The sequence below is a fragment of the Vicugna pacos genome, chromosome 13 (genome assembly GCF_048564905.1).
Source record: "Vicugna pacos chromosome 13, VicPac4, whole genome shotgun sequence".
Lineage (NCBI taxonomy): Eukaryota > Metazoa > Chordata > Mammalia > Artiodactyla > Camelidae > Vicugna > Vicugna pacos.
Window position 1 is genome coordinate 66615544 of NC_132999.1, and position 20461 is coordinate 66636004.

Below are 20461 nucleotides of genomic sequence, written 5' to 3' on the forward strand. Positions count from 1 at the left end.
CGTCATAGAGGTCAGGGAACCACGAGACACTGCCTCCCATGCACCCGGGACGGCCACTGTCCCAACCCCCCCAGACAGAAAATAGCAAGTCTGGTGAGGATGTGGAGAAGCTGGGACCCGTGTGCACTGCTGGTGGGAAGGGAAAATGCTGCAGCTGCTGTGCTAAGCAGTCTGGAAGGGCCTCAAACAATTAAAAATAGAAGCACAACCGGACCCAGCAACCCCACCTCTGAGAACACACACAAAAGCGTGAAAGTGGGCTTGAGGGCGTCTGCACACCCACGTGCACAGCAGCACAACAGCTACGTCAGGGAGGCGGCTCCGGGTGTCCGTCAAGAGGTGAACGATAAAGTGCGGTCCGTTCACACAATGCAATGATACGCAGCCTCAAAAAGGAAGGAGGCTCTGACACCCGCTACAATATGGATGCACTCTGGGGCCGTTGTGCTCAGTGAAATAAGCCGTCACAAAAGGACAGATACCTGTGATCCAGTGACAGGAGGTCCCTGGAGGAGTCAGATTCAGAGACAGGAAGCAGGAGGATGGGGGCCAGGGGCTGAGGGGAGGGGTGGGGAGGGAGTGTTTCATGGGGACAGAGTTTGAGTTTGGGAAGATGAGAAAGTTCTGGAGATGGCGGTGGGGATGGTTGCACAGCACTGTGAAACGTGACCAATGCCCCTGAGCTGTGCCCTTGAAAACGGTGAGGGTGGTAAATTTTGTTACATTGTGTTTTACCACAACTGAAAAAGAGAGAGCATGAGTGTGTGGGGGCTACTCTTGATTTATTACTGGCCTTTCCCCCTGGAAAGATCTCTGGTGACTCACAACACTGCATGGAAGTATCTTCGAGTGAGGAAATGAGGAAAAGAGAAAAGTATGGAAAACAGGAAAGAGCGAGCCATGGAGTGGAAGTGAACGCCCCGCCCGCCTACGAGCCCGAGGCTGCGGAGGGGGAGGACGGGTCAGCTTCCTGAGAGCTCAAACGGTGGTCCTCATCCTCCCGCGACCAAGCAAACCCTGGCTGAGTGTCCCGGCGGGGCGGGGCGGGGCGGGGCGCGGCAGGACAGCCCCCTATGTCCACGCACGTCAGTTTATAGTCGGAACTTCTCCCCATTTCGGAAACAGGGAAAAAGCCAACGCGGGACAGCGCCTTCCTGCACGCACACCCCCGTCTCTCTCGAGGGGGTCCGAGACCTTCCGGGCTCTGGCGGGTCACCTGGCAGGAGACGGCCGCGCCGCTCCCCACCCCCAGCCACCTCCCCAGACCCATCTCCCTTCCGACTCACCGCTGGGGCCCAGGGAAGGCCCGCCCCCACGCACCTGGCGTGCTCCTCCGGAAGCTTCCTCTGCCTCTGCATGTGGAACATGAGGTCGCCCCCGTTCACGTACTCGATGACCAGAAACAACCTGGTGGCAGAGAGGGCCGAGGGGGCGGGGATCGCACGCGGCCACTCCAGGGAGAACCATGGGCCTGTCCTCTCTCGCGGGCGGTCACTCCTCCCAGAGGCCAGAAAGGCAGGGACCCAAGGCCGCCCACCCTGCCCCGAGGTCGGAGGGTATGGCTTAGCTCTGACCCCGACAGGGTCAAATTCAGAAGAGAAACTTTCACTTGGGCGTTCATTTCATCCAGCACAGTAATTTGCTCTCCCAATGGTGCAAGGCCTACCTTTGGGTAAAAAAAGGTACAAATAAGGCAGAGCTAGTGGCTGGAGGCCCCGTGGGGGTGGGGAGGGCGCTGTGTGGCCAGGGGGCTGCAGAAGCTCCCTAGGGAGCAGAGGCCTGAATGGTGGTGGGGGTGGGGGCTGCGAGACCACCTGGAGGCCCAGGGGACCGGTCGTCAGAAGCCGGAAGGGCAGGCCCACGAGCCAGGTGAGGGGGATGACAACGTCTGGCAGTCGGATGACCACTCTGGCCGCTGTCTGTGTGGACCCCAGGGAGGGGAGGCAGTGCCCAGGTGAGAACACAGGTGGGGCGGCCGGGCGTCCAGGAGAAGAAAGGAGTGGGTGGGACCCCAGGTGGGACCTGGTGGCTGGAACCCTTCCCAAGCAGGGAGGACAGGGCAGGTCAGGAGCACTGACCAGCCACAGGAGGTCTGTGATGCCAGGCACCCCTCCTGGAGGAGGCCGGAGGGGCAGCAGGGGTCAGGGTGGGGCTGGCGTGGGGTCGCTGACATCTCCTGGACGCACACAGGGCCCTTCAGGTCTCCAAACAGTTCACCACGTGGTTAATTTCCTGATAAGCTCCTTCTCCCATTTAATAAGGCTTCGTTTTCAAAATTAAATTCACACACAACTTTCCAGAAATACCCTGCTGAGGGCAGTTCGTGGATTTTAGGTCAACAGCTCCTCTGGGGCATCGTCAGCTCCATGGTGCCCCAGGCTGGGAGGGAGGTGGTGGGGGCACCCTGTAGGCTCCCTGGCCCCTCCAGCCCCTCCGGGTGCCAGGCCGTCTGCGTGGAGAGCCATCGGTGACACCCCGGACGGAGGGCAGAGGCCCCCTTTATACAGAGCAGGTGAACAAGCTGCAAACCACTCCCAAGTCCCACTGTGCATTTAGACCAGAAACAAGCTCCTAAACATGTGAACAGCAGAGATGGAGACAGAAGCCTGAGCGCTGGAGGACAGCCAGAGACTCCTGGCTTGGAGGAACCCAGCTCGGCTGAGGAGGGCGGCCCCTCTGCTTGGAGAGGCTGCAGGAGCCAACCCTTCCATGGGCCCGCCTCTCTGTGAGTGAGTTTACTCTCATACGTCGTGCCTGCAGCTGCCTTCACGCAACAGCAGAGGTGAGAGATGGAACTTCACAGGCCTGGTGCAAACAGTGAGGACCAACGACAGCTGGACACTGACTGCCAGGCACATTCTGACACGTGCGCACGTTCAATCCCGGCAGCCATCCTGGAGGAAGTGCTATGAAGGTCCTCAACCCCTGTGAAGAGGCCTCAGACCTCACAGTGAAAAAAAAAGCATTTATTCAAAACTCTGTGACTCCAAAGCCCGGGATGATATTGTCCACAATTACCAGGAACCACACTCCCTTCAGGCATCTGCCCGAGATGTTCACCCAGAAAGGGGTGGTGGCCGCCCACGCAGGGACAGAAAGGAACATCACTCCAGAGAAAGGAGAGACACTGATGCTGGGGGACAACACCAACACAGCGTCCTGGGGGCAGAAAAGCCTCAAGGGGGCATTTAAGAGCCTAGAAAAGCAGACGCAACAGTAGTGCCTTTGTGCCCAGGGGACAGCCCGTCAAGGGGATTTTAAGAGCCGCATCTCTGTGAGGCGACACGGGGACCCTCGGCTGGTCCGCACGGGCTCCCGGGCTCCTAGGTCTCGGTAAGTCTCTGACCGGGGAACTCATTTAATGTGCACCACGTTTGAGCTTCAAGAACAGGGCAGGACGTCTTTTCTTTTTAAAGCAGAAAGTCCTGTGTACCTAAGGGCTTTTTTTCTTCCGTTCTACAGATCAGCGTTAGTACTACCGTCAACCATTCTTCTGAGCAAAACCCCAGCAGGGCCATCAGGTGCTGACTGACTCTGAGCACGTTGCTTTGTGTGACTCAGACGACCTGGCTGCTGTGACCAAACACCCAGAGGCCCAGGGCTGAGCTCCTCCATCTCGGGCCCCCGTGTCCTGGCACGCCAGCTCCCGGGTGGCATGGCCACAGCCCGCCTCCCCCCTGGCTCCCCGCTGTTCCCTCCCGCCCCTGACACCCCCGGCCCCTCGAGGTGCGAGCCGACAGTTTGGAACGCTAGCGTGGTTGGGTTCGGCTTCCCCGACACCAGGGCGGCCCGCGGCAGCAGGCGCTGCACTCACAGCGCGGACACCAGAGGCACTCCCTCGGGGTCGGGACGGGCACAGGTGTGCCCACAACCCCCAGCCCCCAAACGCCGCAGGTCCTGGCGAGGTCGTTAGAGAAAGAAATGAACGCAGGCATCGGCTGGGGGGGGGGCGACAGTGTCACTGCTCATCCAGAAACCCAAGAAAACCCCCTGAAAGTGACTGGAGGAAGAGTTCGTGAGGCAACGGGCACCACGCTGCTGCCACAGAAGGAAAGACCCTCCCTCACGTAGAAACAGAAGAGAGAAACACGCAGGACAGAAGTTAAGCGAGGAAGTGAAAAATCAGCACGAAGGAAACTTTAAAATCTGAAGGAGCAGGAGAGACGGGTAACCACGTGCCTGAGGAGGAAGCGCCTGCAGTGTCAGGACGTCTGTTTTCCTCAGGTGATTCGTAAACTTAACAAATCCCAACCAAAATGCAGCTCCTTTCCCTTCTGGAGCTGGACAGGTCGAGCCTAAGGTCCACACGGAGAAGAAAAGCGCGAAAAGGAAATCAAGCAGCAGAGTGTGCCCCCATCGGAGGCTGGGTGTGCACCCAGCTCAGCTCCTCCCGCCTCCCTGCATTTTAAAACTGCGTCAAATCTTTTAAAAGAAGCCGTCCTTTCATGTGGTTTCTGATGTCATGTAATGGTTGGCAAGAGCACAACTTCAGGCCTGGTCCTGACAGTTACTTTGACAACAGGAGCCCCCACGGCCGGCCCAAGAGAGACCCTGTCCTGGGGGGCGGCAGCCGGATGGGGCGCGGCATCGGGGCAGGCAGCAGGAGTGTGGGGCCTCCAGGTCCTCACAGGACAGCCGAGGGACACTGGCTGCACAGAGCGTGGCCCCACCTGTGCACACGCAGCAAGAACACGCCCCACCCCACCTGCCCTGGTCCAGAAGCGGCCAGGTCTCTCCAGATTTAGAAGGAACAAGGACTGGCCCTCGTGGAGGGCCATGTGCGGTCACAGCGGCAGGAGGATGCAGCACCTGGCTGGGCGGACAGAGGCCACGTCCCGAGGGTCTTCGTGGTCCAGGGCTTTGGGACGAGCTACCAACGTCTGCCCACAGCGTCTCTGGACAGCGCGGTCCACCCACAAGACCTTAAAAACACACCAACCCCCTGGAGCCCCCTGGGTGCTCCGGGTGAGTCTCGACTGCTTTGAGCGCACGGGCCTTTCCCCCACTTGTGGGCGGGCCAGCCTGAGCCGCCCGCTCCGGAGCCCAGGGTTCGGGGCTGCATTCTGGCCATTTCCCTGCCGCAGGTGCGGCGTGGGCAGGAGAGCAGGGCTGCCACGACTCTGCCCGCGCCCGCCCACTGTGTCACCCGCTGCATCACCCACTGTGGCTCTTCCTATTCTGGGTCTGAGTTATGATAGGAACGAAGTCACTGTCTCACGGAAGTGCTGTGACTCACGCTCCCAAATGAGGGGGCACCTGCCGTCTCAAGGTCGCGGACAGTTCCCACCAGGTCACACGGCCCTCTGGGTGTGTCCTCGCACCACGTGTGTCCAGGTAGCAACCCCTCTATCACCAGGGCCCCGAGCCTGTCTCCCTGATCCCTCAGTCTGTGCAGGGTCAGAGCTGGGCCCCGGCTCTGCTCCCCCAAGCTGCCCCTCACCACCTGCACGTGGCCTGAGCTCTCCCTGGCTCCTGCTCCCTGGCCCCCACGTCCACGACTACCCGCTGGACACATGATCCCCTGCCGACCTCAGCACGCGGTTCTCCACGTCCAGACCTCCCCTTCCGCCCAGGGAGCTCCCTGCTTTGGTCAGTCCATCCACACTGCCTGGCATCGGCGACACAGTGTCCTCACCTCTGCTCTGAGGCCTGATGCCCCTGGGAGACACGGCTTCGCAGGGAATCTGCGGTAGCCTGGGTTCCCCGGAGCCTCAATGGCATGGAGAGCCTCGGACGCCCTCCCTTCTTCAAACCCTTTCTCCTCCTTCCCCAAGCCCCCCGCCCCAGGGACATGTCCCCGCGCCCGTCCCTCTGGGAGGTTCCTGGGCTGCGGCTCTGCCCTCCCCGGCCGACCTCGCTCCCACTTTCGGCTCACTCCCAGCCCAGGCTGAGGTCTCCTGGAGCTGCAGACAAGTCTTCAGGTGCAACTTATAGCGACTGACACACTCAGCGAGAGTGGCAGTGAGTATCTAGAAGCCCTGGAGAACCCAGAAGAATTTACTTAAGCATCTAAGTGGCACACAGCCCAGGAAGCTCCACCATAAACCAAACAAACGAGGCACAGGGAAGACCACGTCCACGTGCGCGGAGGAACGCAAAACGAGACTCTGAGAACGGTTTCACTTTGGAACAGCGCGTTAACTGTAGGTATTTTAAGGGCAGTTTGTACCCCTGTGATCTGAGAGGTGCTGCGGTCAGGACAGGTCCCCAGAGGACACTCTCATGTTGGGGGGGGTGGGGAGAAAGGTTCAGCCACAGTCTCTTCCCTCCTGCAACAGCTTAAATGGGAACAGTTTCCCGCTCTGGTGGCTTTGCAGTTGACTGTGGCTCCTGTTTGGAAAGGATGGGTGGGCTGTGCAGATGTGAAGCGTGGCTTGTCCACGACATGGGTGTTTGTTTTATGGTAGCGCCCACCGCGCACGTGTGGTGCTGTCGCCCACTGTGTGCGCGCAGCGATACAAGTGACCGTCCACACAGTGCACAGGGAGCACGCCAAGCTGGATGGCCACCACTGGATGTGGGGAGAAGAAGAGAGATGCTTATTTTCTTCTGGCTCAGAGACCCCCTTCGAGCAGCCAACCTTCTGAGAAGCTGCGTTTTATTCCCCAGGTTTTTGGCGGCCGCTGCCCGCAGGCACGGCCTAGAGTTTCATGGGTGCCCCCATGTCTGCTGGCGCCTCAAGGACCCAGTGAGCTCCTCTGGCCCCACAGCCGGCCCTCGGGGCCGCATGCTCAGGGAGGAGCCTGGAGGGAGAGGGGCGGCCGCTGGCAGGTTTCCCAGCCCCGGAGTGAGCAAGGCAGGCGGCCATGTACCGCCCCCGGGGGTCATCATCTGAGCCCCGAGTCCCCTGCCGCTGCCCTGACGTTCCACCTGGCATGTGCCGCTGCCTCCCTGATTTCCCGACTCCGGTTCTGCACGGTGAACACTAGTGACGGCAGAGAGGGCCTCGGGGGGCAGTGCTGACCCCAGGGCCCGGACGCCAGGTGCTGGTCCGCTGGTCCAGAGACCCGGTACCAGCAAGGAGAAAGGCCCTCGTGGCCGCAGCTCCTGTTACGAACAGATCCCCAGGGCTGGGCCTTCCTGGCTGTAAACCCTCACATCTTAACTGAATCATCCCCGCCGGGAGCCCAGGAGGCGGCACCCCTGTTCCCCCTGCCCCAGACCAGAGATGGGCACAGGGAGGTCGCGTGGGTCACAACGGGAGGGACTGGAATTCGGACCCCAGCTGCTGGCTGCGAGGCTCTGCCTGTACCACCGGCAGGAGACACTGACAGGCATTGGAAAGACCGAGACCAGGACCAGCCTCTCCGGGGCACCGGGCTCTGCCGGCTCCCACCCTTCCAGGGCACCTGCTTCTGGGGTCCTCGGCCATCTCCGAGCCACTTTCCAACTCAGTGACACGCACACGACACCGTCCCCAGACACCCACCCCCCCCGACCCCCCAGCAGCTCTGCACCATCTGTCAGCCCGTCGCCGCGGCCCGACCGCCCAAGCGTGTGCGGGGTTTTGAGCTCTCCTCTGAGCCGGCCTTGACCTCTTACCAGTCCCTCGTTAACTAGCAAGTCACATAAACTCTGACACCTGCTCCCTTTATATTTGTACCAAGGATGCGACTGCACCTTAAAGAAATTATTTGAACGTGACTGCCGACGAGGTTCCAGGCACCAACCGCACACCTGGGGCGCAGAAAGGCCCCGCGCGGCCCTGTCCCAGGGAGCTCTCAGCCAGCGGGGAGACAGGTATGTACACACCGGGGTCGGAGCAGCACAGAAAAACAGTCTGGGGAGACACCCTGTCCTGACCGACCAAGCTTCGGGTGCTCCTAGAGGTCACTGACAGATTCTGTGAAAGGAAGAGGCAGAGAAACCAGACGCAGACACGAGTTCCTCCTGGGAGGCCTCCCAACTGCGGCCGTCGAAGGTGGTAAACAAGCCGCCTAAGCGGCAGTCTGCGAAGCCGGTACAGCCGTGGCTGCGGCGCAGGGGTCGCGCGCACACGCCTACCGGATGCTTTCTTTTCAAGACCTGACTTAACGCACCTGGGAAACGTGACCGGAGGAGGTTTCCGGAGAGTAAGTGAGAAAGCGGAGGAGGAAGTGCGTTTGACACACCTCACCCCAGCACACTCACGCCCAACCAGCTCCTACAAACGTCAGCCCCCAGACAAAGCAAACCTGTCTTGGAATCCGTCTGGAACGGGTAGGGTCGGGGATACCCTCCCCTGGGCCTGTTCCATGATTCCAAGAGACGGCTCGGTGCCAAAGGGAGGCATGGGAAGTGCACTGGGCACAGCTCGGGGCCCCTCTGACTGCCGGGCCCTCCCAGTGGGCTCTGGACAGGGCAGGGCAGGGCAGGGCAGGGCCCGCTGGGCCACCCGGCAAAGACAGATAGAGGGACCCGGGCTGGAGCCTGGTTGCAGGGCCTTGTCCACAGGCCTCGGAGCAAGTGGGCAAGTAGCCAGGGGGCTCTGAGGCAGGAGGCGGACACTTCAGATCTGTGCTTCCCAAATCCGGTTTAGTTCCAACGTCCGGGAACTGATGGCCTGGGGACCCCCAGGAGGCTGTGGCTGCGTTTGCGGGGAGAAAATGGGAGGAATCCGAGACCCATTTAGGAGGCAGAGGCAGGGAGACCCAGGGAGGGGACAAGCGCAGGTTTGGGGGAAAGGCCATTGTGGGTGGGAACAGGGGACTGAAGATGAGGAGAGAGGTGAGGGGGATGTGGGGGGAGCTGCTGCCCTGATTTACAGCGAAGCACCAAGCAGATGAGCCAACACCGCAGAGCCCCGACTGCTGCGCAGAAAGGCCTCCTGCAAGGATGGCTGGAGCCGGACCTCGCGGGGAAGCGGCTCCCTGCAGATGGGAACCGTCCCCGAGGGAGGAGCGAGGCTCGCGTGCTCACTGCTCGTGCATGAACAACGTGGTTGGCACCGAGCACCTGCTGCGCCCTGGGAGTCTGGAACGCCGACTCATGTTAGGCAGGGTGCCTACGGGACCCACCCCGATAAAACCCCTGCGACTCCCAACCACTTCTGGAGGGGTTCCAGGTGTCCCGCGGGACTCCACAGGGAGGGGCGCGGACAGCTCGGCTGGTTTCCTCCCGATTTTGCCACGTGCACCGTGTCCCTTTGCCAAATTCTAAATTCTACTTCACGTTCTTTCACAGCAACTATCTCAGCCTTGAGTGCAACGTGCAGAGTCCTGGGAGCCCTCTGAGAGAGTCACTGAGCCCGGAGGTGGGCCTCGAGGGCCCTGACCCAGCACAGAGTCAATAATTTTTCAAGTAAACCAACCGAGTGAGTTCAAGTCATCTGGTCCCCCCCGCCCCAAAAAATCCAAACCATGTATACACTGAATATCCTAGACCAGTAGCCCTCAAACCTTTTAAAACAGAATTCTGGTGCATTCAAGCTTGAGTGAAGCTATTAGTATTTATTAATTTATTCCACTAATCAGTATTGTCCCCAAGCACAGACACCCCCCCACCCCGCGCACAGGGACATCCAGCCCCAGCCCCACGCCTGCAGCAGCGGGGATGCCGCTGCTGAACACTTTGTGAGCAGAATCACAGCGCTTGGCTTCAGTTGCATGGGGTGTACTTCATCTGACACCAGCCAATGAGAACAGCAAAGCTGGTCTGATGCCCCCAAAGCCCCCAGATTTGCAAGAGGGCGAAGCCTACAGAAGCCTCACGCCAACTCAGCTTCCACAGAGTTTGGAGCAGAAACCAGCAGGACCCAGAAACGCCTTCTCTTACCGGCTTGTGGTCTGGAAGCAGGAGTGCAGGCCGACCAGGAAAGGGCTGCTGGACGCCTGCTCAAACACGTGCTTCTCCGTCTGCACCCAGTCGATGTCCTGCAACAGAAGCCGGGGTGAGCGCCTCACAGGCATCCTGGGGAGGGGAGGCAGGAGAGGAATGCCTTTCAACTCTGCTCGAGGGAAGACAATGCAGAGAGGAGAAAATGCCCACTAAGAAACGCACCCCCGCAGCCATCACCATCTCCAGCACTTCGTCCATTATCACCCGCCACCTTCACCACCAGCATCATCCCCACCATCCCCATCATCACACGCATCCCTGCCACCAACACCATCTCCAGCACTTCGTCCATTATCACCTTCACCACCTTGACCACCAGCATCATCACCACCATCCCCACCATCACACGCATCCCCGCCACCAACACCATCTCCAAGACCTCATCCATTATCACCCACCACCTTCACCAGCATCACTGTCCATCCTCTCATTATCCATCTTCTGTCACCATCTCTCCCACCATCACCAGCTCCCACGCCCTGCCCATGGCAGCCTCGAGAGGTCTGTATTATCATCTCCACTCAAGATAGGAGGAAACATGGGGAAAAAAGATAGGGTTTGAGAGGGAGAGAGAAAAAATAAATATGGCAAAGTATTGATGCTTGTTGAACTTGATCGAAAAAAAAAAGGAGAAAACAAAGCGTGGCGGGTTTCCCACGGCCCCACACGCATCTCCCCAGCACCAGCTCCTAAGACAGGGCTGCCTCCCTCCCAAGCGCCGCCGAAACTCGGGGAAAAGTCAGCTTTAGAGTCGTGATGACTCCATGGCTTTGGTGCCACTCCAACCCCAGGAGGCAGAGCTGGACGAGGCTCCCAGACGTCCCAGGTTAAGCCTCATACCCTAGTGGCTGGGAAAGTGAGAGGGGATGGGCTGTGTCCCAAGCAGGCTGCCTCCCCTAAAGGACGCTGGGGAAATTGGCAGACCCTCAGCGAGCGTCCCGCTGGTGGGTGAGAGGCCGCCTGGCTCCTCCCGCGTGGGCTCAGGCCTGAGCCCTGTCTTCTCCTCCCTCTCTCCCAGGAGATGCCTCGGGTGGGACGGCGCCATCCGTCCCTGAGACGGACTCCACCACCCCCTCAGCCCCACCTGCTCTGCGGTGGCCACTTGGGGCCTCAACTTGGGCGTCTCATGTCCAAAGCAGGCCTCCAACAGAGCTCTGGACAGGCCCCTGCCATCTGCTTTCCAAAGGCACCAGGTCACCAGGTGCTCAGAAAGGAAGCCCTGGAGGGTCACCAAGACTCCTCCCTGCTTCCCCACCCCTACCCCACGTGGAGACCAAGCCCTCAGGTCTCCCACTGTGCTCCCGATGCTGTTGGAACAAAGCACCCAGATGCGGGCCTTAAGACCTCATAGACGTGTGCTCTCTCTGCCTGAGCAGGTGTGGATAGGCCGGGTTACCTCCAGGGCCACTCGAGGCCCTGCTCCTCCCACGCCAGCACCTCCAGCTCCTCAGTGCACCCCTCTGCCTCCCTCTTCACGGCAACTTGTCTGGGTGTCTGCTTCTTCTTTCTGTCTCAAGTCTTTCTCTGCCTTTCTCTAAAAGGACACTTGCCCTGCATGTGGCCCCCTGAGATAATCCAGGATGATCTCCCCAAGACCCCACTTCCATGTATGCTCAAGTCACAGGTTCCAGGGGTCAGGATGTGGGGGCTCCCACCACCTGGTGTCCACGGGGCGCAGGGTCCCCCATAAACGCACAGTTGGCTCCCGCTCACCAGCTCCTAGACGCACGCCCTTTCGAGACCACCTCTAAGTCCCAGCTCTGCCTCTCGGCCTGCGGGAGACCACGTGAAGGTGCCAAGAAGGAATCAGAGCAGCAAGTCCCTTCTGAAAGTCTCTTCTCTAAGGGTTCTGCAAACCCGCCCTCACACATCCACTGACTCTCCAGTCGGGAAGGGGTTTGGAATCCCCTTGCTGGGCTGCTACCAGCAGTGAAGACACTGGCCAAGCACCTCTCAGAGCCTCAGCTTCTCCAGCTGTGAGGCGCAGACACCCAAACTCACTTGTGTGCTCAGCACCCAGGGCTGAGGGGCCAGCTGGGCAGTCTGTGCACTGCACAAATGCACCCTGCCGGGAGGGCAAGTGAGCTCACAGGTGCAGCCCCAGCTCTGCCCTTCACATCGCGAGCCGGGGCCGGGAGGCCTCCTGCGGCTCACGTGTCAGCAGCTCTGAAGAGTAGCAGCGTCACTGCTGCCTGGCCCAGTCATCCTTCTGCTTCTGAGAGGCGGGCCTGCAGTCAGATGTCAAAGAAAAAGCACAAGTGCGGGAAGCGAAGAGGCCTGTGAACAGGTGCCAACAGCGCTGTCACCTCGGGACGGCCAAGCGACCGCAGCGAGGTGCCACCGGTGCACACCAGGACGGTGATGATCAGAAACCAGAAAACAGCACGTACGGACAGGAATGAGCAGAAACCGGGACCCCGGGCGCTGCTGGGGGGAGTGTAAAATGGCGCAGCTGCTGTTAAACAGACTCACCCTGTGACTCACAGTCCTGCTCCTAGGAAAAAACCCAGAGGACCTGGGGACACTTGTGCCCGGACGCTCACAGCAGCAGAGTCACACGAGCCAAAAGGTGGAAGCAGCCCCGTGCCGAAAAGCGGATGAACAGATAAGCCACACGGGGTGTGCCATGACATGGAGTGTTCTTGAGGCAGGAAAAACGGGCAAGGGCACATGGATGCTTGCTGCCACGTGGGTGAACCCCAAGCCGTGATGCTCAGTGCGAGGAGCAGACCGAGAGCACGGGGGTGAGTCCAGCTACTCAGAGTCATGGGCGCAGAGTGGGTCAGCCCAGGGGCAGAGAGCAGCACGGAGGCTGCGCACTGCGCAACACAGACGGCGATGCGTCTGGTGCCGCCCCGCCCCAATGAAGGCGGTACCACACGGCGGCCTCACCTCGTCGTCATGGACCAACTCCTTCTTGACCACCTTCATGGCGTACACCTGGTCGTTCTTCTTCAGCCGCACCAGCAGCACCTTGGCGTAGCTCCCGCGCCCGATGACCCGGATCAGGTCGAAGTCCTGCAGCCCGAGCCCCTGAGAGATTTTGATTCCATCCATGCCGTCAATGACCGGCTTGAGGTCCTGGGTGGCGACAGGCAAGAGGAAGTGGGCAGGGGACCCTCACGCGCCCACTCTAGGTCTCAAAGACTGCCATCCGCACCCCACTCAGGAGTAAGGCCCCAGAACAAGTCGTGTGTGCGGTCCTGAAGGGCACACACGACGTCCGAAAGCCGCCACCAGCCGCAGGTGGCCCCTCTGCAAGCAAGCAGGGAGCCCGGGTCCAGCCCCACCAGGACGGGTGAGTTTCACAGCGGGAAAGGCGTGCCCTTCCCCGGGTGTTGTTGCTCCCTGAGGCTTTGGGGATGGTGGCTGAGAACAGCCGCTGTGACCTGCTCTTCCCCAGGGGCACAGTGTCTCACCGCAGCCCAACCGGGACCTCGTGATGTATAGCATGAAATACACATTCATTCTAGGACCCCTTTCCGGGGGCACAGCCAGCACGGGGTCTTCTGTTACGTTAACGAGGCAACTTTGGGGAAGCTGCTAGGGCACGTCCTGATGGAGCTGGCTGCCAGGGGAACGACCCCATGGTTAGACGGTTGGCCCTCCAGGGAGGGAGAGGGGCTGGGGTGAACCCGTCCCAGTGGCTGATGATCCAGCCATCGAGCCAGTGTAAGGAAACCTCCACACGGGCCCCAAAGGACTGGCCGGAAGGTGCTCACCCGGGGGGAGCGAGGACGCTCCCAGCTGTTCCCCACACGGCGCCCGGGCTTCTCTCCCAGCTGGCCGGCCCTGAGTTACATCCTTTTACAGCAAACCAGTGGTCTGGGAAGTAAACTGTTTCTCTGAATCCTGGGAGCTGCTGTAGCCAATCAGGTGAGGCTACGGGACCCTCCAGGCTACAGGCGGTAGGCCAGAAGCCCAGGTGACAACCTGGACTTGAGACTGGGATCTAGAGAGAGTGTGCGGAGGGGCAGGCTTGTGGGGCCGAGCCCATAACCTGTGGGATCTGGCGCGACCCCCGGCAGCTCGTGTCAGAACTGGGTTAAGTTGTCGGACACCTGCTCAGTGTCGGCTGAGCACTGGAGGGTTGCTTGTGGAGCTGAAAGCACTCGGAAATAAAGGAAGGATTTCCTGCCATGAAATCTGATGCAAGTTGCTGCTCCGGAGCCAGCCCTGCACCCTCTGCTGTCCGGGTGGGGTGGGAGCAGGGAGACCACACACACAGCAGAGGATGTGCCAGGCCCCAGGCCCCAGAGAGCCTCTGGGGCAGCAGCCCCTGGGGGTTCATGAAGGAGGTGCCCCGGCCAGACCCAGCCATGGAGACAGCAGGCTGCCTCTGGAGCCAGCCTCGGGCCGGGCGCCCCCTCTCACCCCTCGACAGACTCCGCCATGCTGGACACCCCTCCCCCACAGCCAGAGGCCTGTGCCCCAAGTGAGAGGTGCATGTGAGCACCAACGTCTCTGCCACAGGATGGGACCACCGTCACCGGGAACATACAGCAACTGGAGAAAACATGAGAATCTGGAGGCTGGATGCAAGAGGGAGAACTCAGCCCTCTCGGGGGGTGAGCACCCGGCAGCCTGCTCCGGCCCTGGGCCCACCCCACCCGGGATCAAGGGCAGAGCCAATCAAGGGCCATCCCTGCGCGTGGACCCCTGTAGTAAGGCCAGCCATGCGGGAGGACCAAGATGACGAGCGATCCCGTCCTGTCTTGTCTCAAAGCACAAGAGCACGGGGTTCCCTCTGTGGAGGTCGCCTGTGCCCCTTGTGGCCCCCGTGATGGCCTGAGCCACCTGGACTGGTGTGGAGACAACCACACGAACGGTCAGTGCTGTGGAGAGTGTCCTGCATGCTGGGCGTGGCACCAAGCCTTTAGACAGATGCTCTCGGTTTATCCTCACAAAAGGTGCAATCATCACCAGAACCTGACAGAAGAGGATCCTCAGGTCAGAGAGGTCCCCTGACCCAGGCTGAGACCAGGGCTCACACAGACTCAGCCACGACCCCACACCCCCAATTCTGCATCGCTGTCAGGGTTGAGCACCACACCCTCGGCTCTGAGTCTCCACAGCAGGTCACGTTTGGTCATGTTCGCCTGCTCTCTGTTCATTTACCTGCTCAGAGAGCGCCTCTGTGCCAAACCGCTGACCCATCTGCCTCGGACGTCCACAGACCACACCCTCGTGTAAGACGGGCGACAGTTCCCGGACGGCGAGCTCACATTTAAATTCCCACAACTGCCCCAGAAATGAGCTACGGGCCCACAAAGGGCTCTGGAGGCACCAACGAGCCCGTCTCTACACTCACCTCAGAAGCATCTTTAATGCTGTCGTGTTTCCGGGTTGAAGAAATATAAGCAACTAGAGAAGAGAGAAGGGAAAGGGTGTTGCAGGCGTCGGGAGCACGGCCCGCACCACGGGGACTCCCGGCCCTTCCCCCTCAGGCGCCGCTCGGGGCGGCCACGTCTGACTCTGAACTTCTGGGGTTGGGGACCTGCATGCATGACAAGCTCCCCTGGTGACTCTCCCAGAAGTGACAGTCACGAGACTCCGGCCTTCTAGTCTACTCTCACAGTGCACAGGGGATGGGTGGGCGGCTGGCAGGTGAGTGGTGGGTGGACAGTTGCAGGCTAAGAGTCTCCTTTGCGTGAGGTGTGGGCTGAGTGGACTATATTCTGGGGTCTCATTTTGTCCCAGGGGACGGGATTCACATTTCCGAGGGGCGGGCGAGGGCCCCCACACGCTCTTGTTAACAGTGCGTAACTGTAGCTCAGAGCTGGGCCGTCGGTCCACCTGGCATCAAAATCACCGTCGGAATGCTTCTTAGCATTAAAAAAGTCTCCCCCACCCCCCAAAAAAGACAAAACCCCCACTAAAACCCAAGAACTACACCACAGCACGCCGTGTGCGCACAGATGGCATCCAGCATGTGGGCGGGGCCGGCCGCGGTGGCCGCAGCACTAGTGTCCTCCAGAACCCCCAGAGCGGGCACAGGGGGAAAGCCCCCAGCCCAGGACCCCAGGCAGCACGCTGGGAGGTGGGTGCCCTGGACGAGCCCGGCCCCGGCCCCCGCCCCCAGCGCGCAGCCAAGCTCCAGACCCTGGCGCTTGGAGGGAAGGGCTTCCTGGGGAGGACGGGCAGGCGGGCGGCCCTACTTCCATCGGTCTCCTCGGAAGGAAGGTCCACGCCGTCGTTCTTGTCCACTGCAGGCTCCTGGGAGGGCATGACAGAATCCTGCGGGGAGACGGGCGATACAGAGTGACCAGGCGGCGTCACGGCATCTCTTCTGGAGGCACGGCGTGACTTTTCCAGGCGCCTGTGACACACACTGTAGCACACGTCGTGACAACTGCTACGTCACTGTGCTGAGCGAGGACAGAGGAACATGGACATCACCAGATCCCAACCCAGCCCGAGGCTGTGGCCTTGCCCACAGGGGCTGTATAAAATGGGTGCTTTTACATAATATTTAGCAACCCCCCCGCCCCCATCCTGCGCAGTCAGGCACAGGCCCCAGCCCAGCTCAGCTCTGGGCTCCACAGCTGACCTCACAACGAGGCAGGTCCCTAGTGGACACCGAGCAGCAAGGACCACGTCCCTCAGACTCCGACGGCCTGCATCTTTGGGGCTGGTCCCACCTCTTAGACTAACGTGGATCCAGAGGGTGGAAGGGTGCGTGTGCCTGTGTGGGTTCTGGCAGCCACGGTGAAAAGGACCTTTAGAAGCATGGAGCCAGGTCACCCTGCAGGCTGGGTGGGGACCCTATGCCCCGGTGGTGTCGGGGGGAGACCAGACTGGGGCCCTCTCCTTGTCCTGGAGGAGGTGACGGCACACCAGCCCCAGGGCCGCCTTCCTCACCCCACTGTGCCCAGGACCGGCTGACGGTTCAGCCCCTTCTCTCTCTCCAGGTCCAGGAGGCGTGACCGGCTGGCCAGGGCGTGGGGAGGCCTGGACGCCCCGGTCCATGATCATGGGGCACACAGCACAGAGGGCCCTGACACCAGAGCAGCATGGCTCTTGCCCCCGCAGCTCCCGAGAGCTGCCTCCTGCCCGGGGTACAGAGCTAGTTTGCCCACCTCCAGCCCAGAATGGCAGAGGGCACTGGAGGCCCCCCGAGAGCACTGGAGGCTCACAGGGCTGGGGAAGAGGGGTCCTTCCCCTCCCCTGGTCTGGTGGGTGGCAGGGACGGTGTCAGGTCCCCACAGGACAGAGGGGGACCACGGCACCAGGCTGGTGTGGACGGCCCCGCCCCGCCCCACCCCGCCTGCCCCGCCGCACTCACCATATGCCTTCTGCAGGGCAGCGGGACGAGCGCGTGGCAGCGCTTATGGACCAGCAGTCTGCAGCTGATGCACCTGTAGCCCTGCCTCGCGAGCCCCCATATCCTTTCGCTGCACTGGCCGCAGTACGCTCTCTGCACGGGATGGGAATGGCAGCTGTCACGCCGGGGCCGGGGTGTCCCTGCAGCCCCAGCCACACAGAGGGGACACAGCACTGTCATGGATCTCAAAAAATGACCTGCATTGGGGAAGGGACAGTCCTGTCCCCTTGTCACATCCCGGCCCTGGCCCCGCCCACCTCAGCAGCCCCTACTTGGGTCCAGCCCAAGGTTCACAGAGCCAAGGGCCCCACAGAGGGGGCTCTGCTCCTTTGAGGGAGAAGCAAGGTGAGGACCCCCCTCCGCGGGCAGCCCCTCCTGCTTGCAGGGCCCTGGAGGGGAATAGCCGAGGGGCCCTGTCCACCGGCAGTGACCCAGGCTGAGGAGGGTGTGGCGAAAGCCACTGCCCGACCCTCGTCCAGACGCCCCATCTACCCACCGACCACGGGAAGAACTCCCCCTGGCGTCCTGGCACCCTGGGGCGCTGTGCAATTAACTGGGGGTTTTCCCAGCATCTTGAAAGATTTTAAATGGTCAATCTTTGGTCTTCTAGGCTCTAGATGTCTGAAATTCGTGGTAATTATCAGCTTGTTTGGTGACTTTTCATGATTTTGGAATATCACAAAATGCACGGAGATGAGCGTGTCTGAAGTCTGGTCACACGCCGGCACTCGGAGCCAAAGCTCCCAGTTACGAGGTGTCTGCGTGTCACAGGTTTCCTGCTCAGTTTCTTCCAGTCACGACTTATTTACACGTTTTAGCCTTCTTCCACCATTTTAACATACTTCCTTCTTTTGAGAGTTTCGAGTTACTCCTGAAGCCAGAGAGGACGCACTGCACTTGCTGTCTGAAAGCTCACTGCACCCGCACGCCGCATGGGCCCGGGGGCCACGAGCCCCGCAGACGGCCTGCTCGCTCCCGATTTCTCCCCAGGAAGGAGCCGAGCTGGGCGCCAGGGCCTGAGGGAGCCCCCTCCCCACACACAGTTCGCACACCTTGGTCGTGGCCGCACGGCCAGCACCTGGGACAGTGCCCAGCACACAGGGGTGCCGGTGAATGTTAGCTGAGACAAGTCCACACACACACACCCTACACTATCAACTTCAGTAACAGGAAAAAAGCAATGTATTCCATGTCCCCCACATAGCCTGAACCATCCTCCCAAACATGGGCAAACATGGGCCATGGGGCACGCTCTGGGACGGCAGCGAGGGCCACACAAGGGGCCCTGCCTCCCCAGACCCCTGTCTCAGGCCAGCCCCGTGTAGCGCCAGCTCTGGCAGCTCTGCCCAGGAGGCAGCTGCTAAATGAGCAAACTCAGATCTCAGAGAAAGGCTGCACCTTGGAAGACTGGTTTTCATCCCGTTCTGCGTCTCCAGCCCCGTCCAACACCAGTTACCACTCTCGAGTCCAGTAAAAAAATTCACCCTCCCTTACGTGACATGCTAGACGTGTTTAGCTTTCTCTGCGCCACCATTTAACAACTTGGTGAGCAATGCTTGGATCACATCTGGGGGCAACTTCACAGCCACTTGGTTACTTTCCAAATTAACAAAGGTCCCTTTTCCTACAGAGCCCACCCTTACCAGGGGCCAGGCTGGGACAACAGTCACTGAGAGCAGTGTGAGTTTGCCAGGAGTCAGGACCCGTTGCGTTGAGGGGTCCTGCCACCGTGTTGCCAAGAGCTCTTTATTTCAAACCTACATTTGAATTATCAGTATTTCAGGAAATGCGCCTCTAAAAAAAAAAAAAACTTAAAAGCCAAGCTTCTATTCTCAGAAGTTCACATGAATTAACAGATTAATGGGGTGAAAAAATTTTCAAGTCTCTCCTACATGCTGCCAAAGCAGGTCCTTGCTCATATTTTTCATTATCGAGTTCAGTTTTCTAACTGTACTGAGCCCTGACTTCATGTGCAGGCAGAGCGAGCGTTCAGGCTGGGTCTCTGCAGGTGCTTGCCTGGGACACGGGTTCCCGCAGTGATTTGTGATTTTGGACTGTGAACTCAGATTTCTTTTCATTTATCTGTGGGAATTCTCTGAGGCTGGGCTGACGAGACCTGTGCCCCTGCCAGCCTCCTGGGGGCGCTGCTGGGATGTGTGGACTCGGGGGCAGTGGTGTGAGGTCCAGCGGGAGGCTTCAGACTCTCAGGAAGAGCGGTCCCCCACCCCACATGAGGTGTCAGGAGCCGTCTTGCTGTTGCTGGGGACGCAGCCACCCTCCTCCTCCCTCCCTGAGCCCCGTTTCATGCCACTGTGGCGTGGTGAGGGGTCTCATCCTAGGCCCCAGGCCTGCCCCTCTCCTGGCCTTGGTCACGCGGCAAGTGGCACCTCCACCCTCCTGGCCTGGGGGTGGACAAACTACAGCCTGGGCAGGTAGGGTTGCCACCTGCTCTCATCAACAAAGTTTTATTGGAACACAGCTGCGCTCACTGTTCACCTCCTGCCGGGGGCCCAGCTGAGTAGCTGTGACAGGCCTGATGGCCCACAAAACCTAAAATAGTTACTCTCAGGCCCTTCCCAGGAAAGGCCTATAACCCCTGTTCTAGTCACTCACATGGAAAAGCCAGGGGAATCCTTGAGCAGCACAGCCACCCCCCTGGCTCCCCAAGTCCCTTCCCGAGGGACCCAGGATCTTCTGCCTCCGGTCCCCTCACAGAAAAGGCCAAAGTCCTCCGCTGGCCCTGCAGCAGCAGCAGCCCCGGAGGTGGGTGTGGAGTATAAAGTGCTGAGGGTCACACCCTGCGCTTGGGGCCAGGGTCACAGAGCAAAGTCCAGACACCGCCCCGTCTGGGAAAGTAACGGGGCACCGCTTCCTGAGCGCAAACCGCAGGACTGCAGGGCGGGGGCGACCGATCCACTGAGCATTCCCCCAAGAGCTTTCCAGAAAGTCTGGGTCCGAGTCTGCACCCCCAGGAGCGCGGGGACCCTGCCACCATGCACACGGCAGACGGAGCTCTAATGCCTCTTGGTGTCTCTCATTTCTCCGATGACCAGTGAGGGTCAGAGCGCCTGCATTCGTGAAAATTACCCTTCTCGCTTTAATTAACCATCTGTATCCTTGTCCAACCTCAGACTCCCGGGGTTCACCAAAACGCCGCAGCTCTTTACTACTGAACACACGTGTCATCTGATCTCTCATTATAGGTTTCGCTACAAACATCTTCCCCGTGTGCTTTTTGTGCTGACTTTGTAAGGAAACTACAGAAGCCCGAGACGTGTGTGCAGCTGAGTCTAAAGGCCCACTTCCCTCCGGTGCTCCCTG

General features: G+C 60.2%; 1 protein-coding gene across 5 annotated transcripts in view; it reads right to left on the reverse strand.

The window, feature by feature from the left end:
• PRKCZ (protein kinase C zeta) overlaps positions 1-20461 on the reverse strand; it is an 88238-nt gene that overhangs the window by 6439 nt on the left and 61338 nt on the right. For all 5 annotated transcript variants that reach the window (XM_072975583.1, XM_072975582.1, XM_072975584.1 and 2 more), the window contains 6 exons: positions 17102-17233; positions 15975-16053; positions 15128-15180; positions 12709-12897; positions 9754-9851; positions 1321-1407 (listed from right to left, as the gene is read on the reverse strand). In XM_072975583.1, the coding sequence (XP_072831684.1) occupies positions 1321-1407; positions 9754-9851; positions 12709-12897; positions 15128-15180; positions 15975-16053; positions 17102-17233 (638 nt within the window). The remainder of the gene's footprint in view (positions 1-1320; positions 1408-9753; positions 9852-12708; positions 12898-15127; positions 15181-15974; positions 16054-17101; positions 17234-20461) is intronic.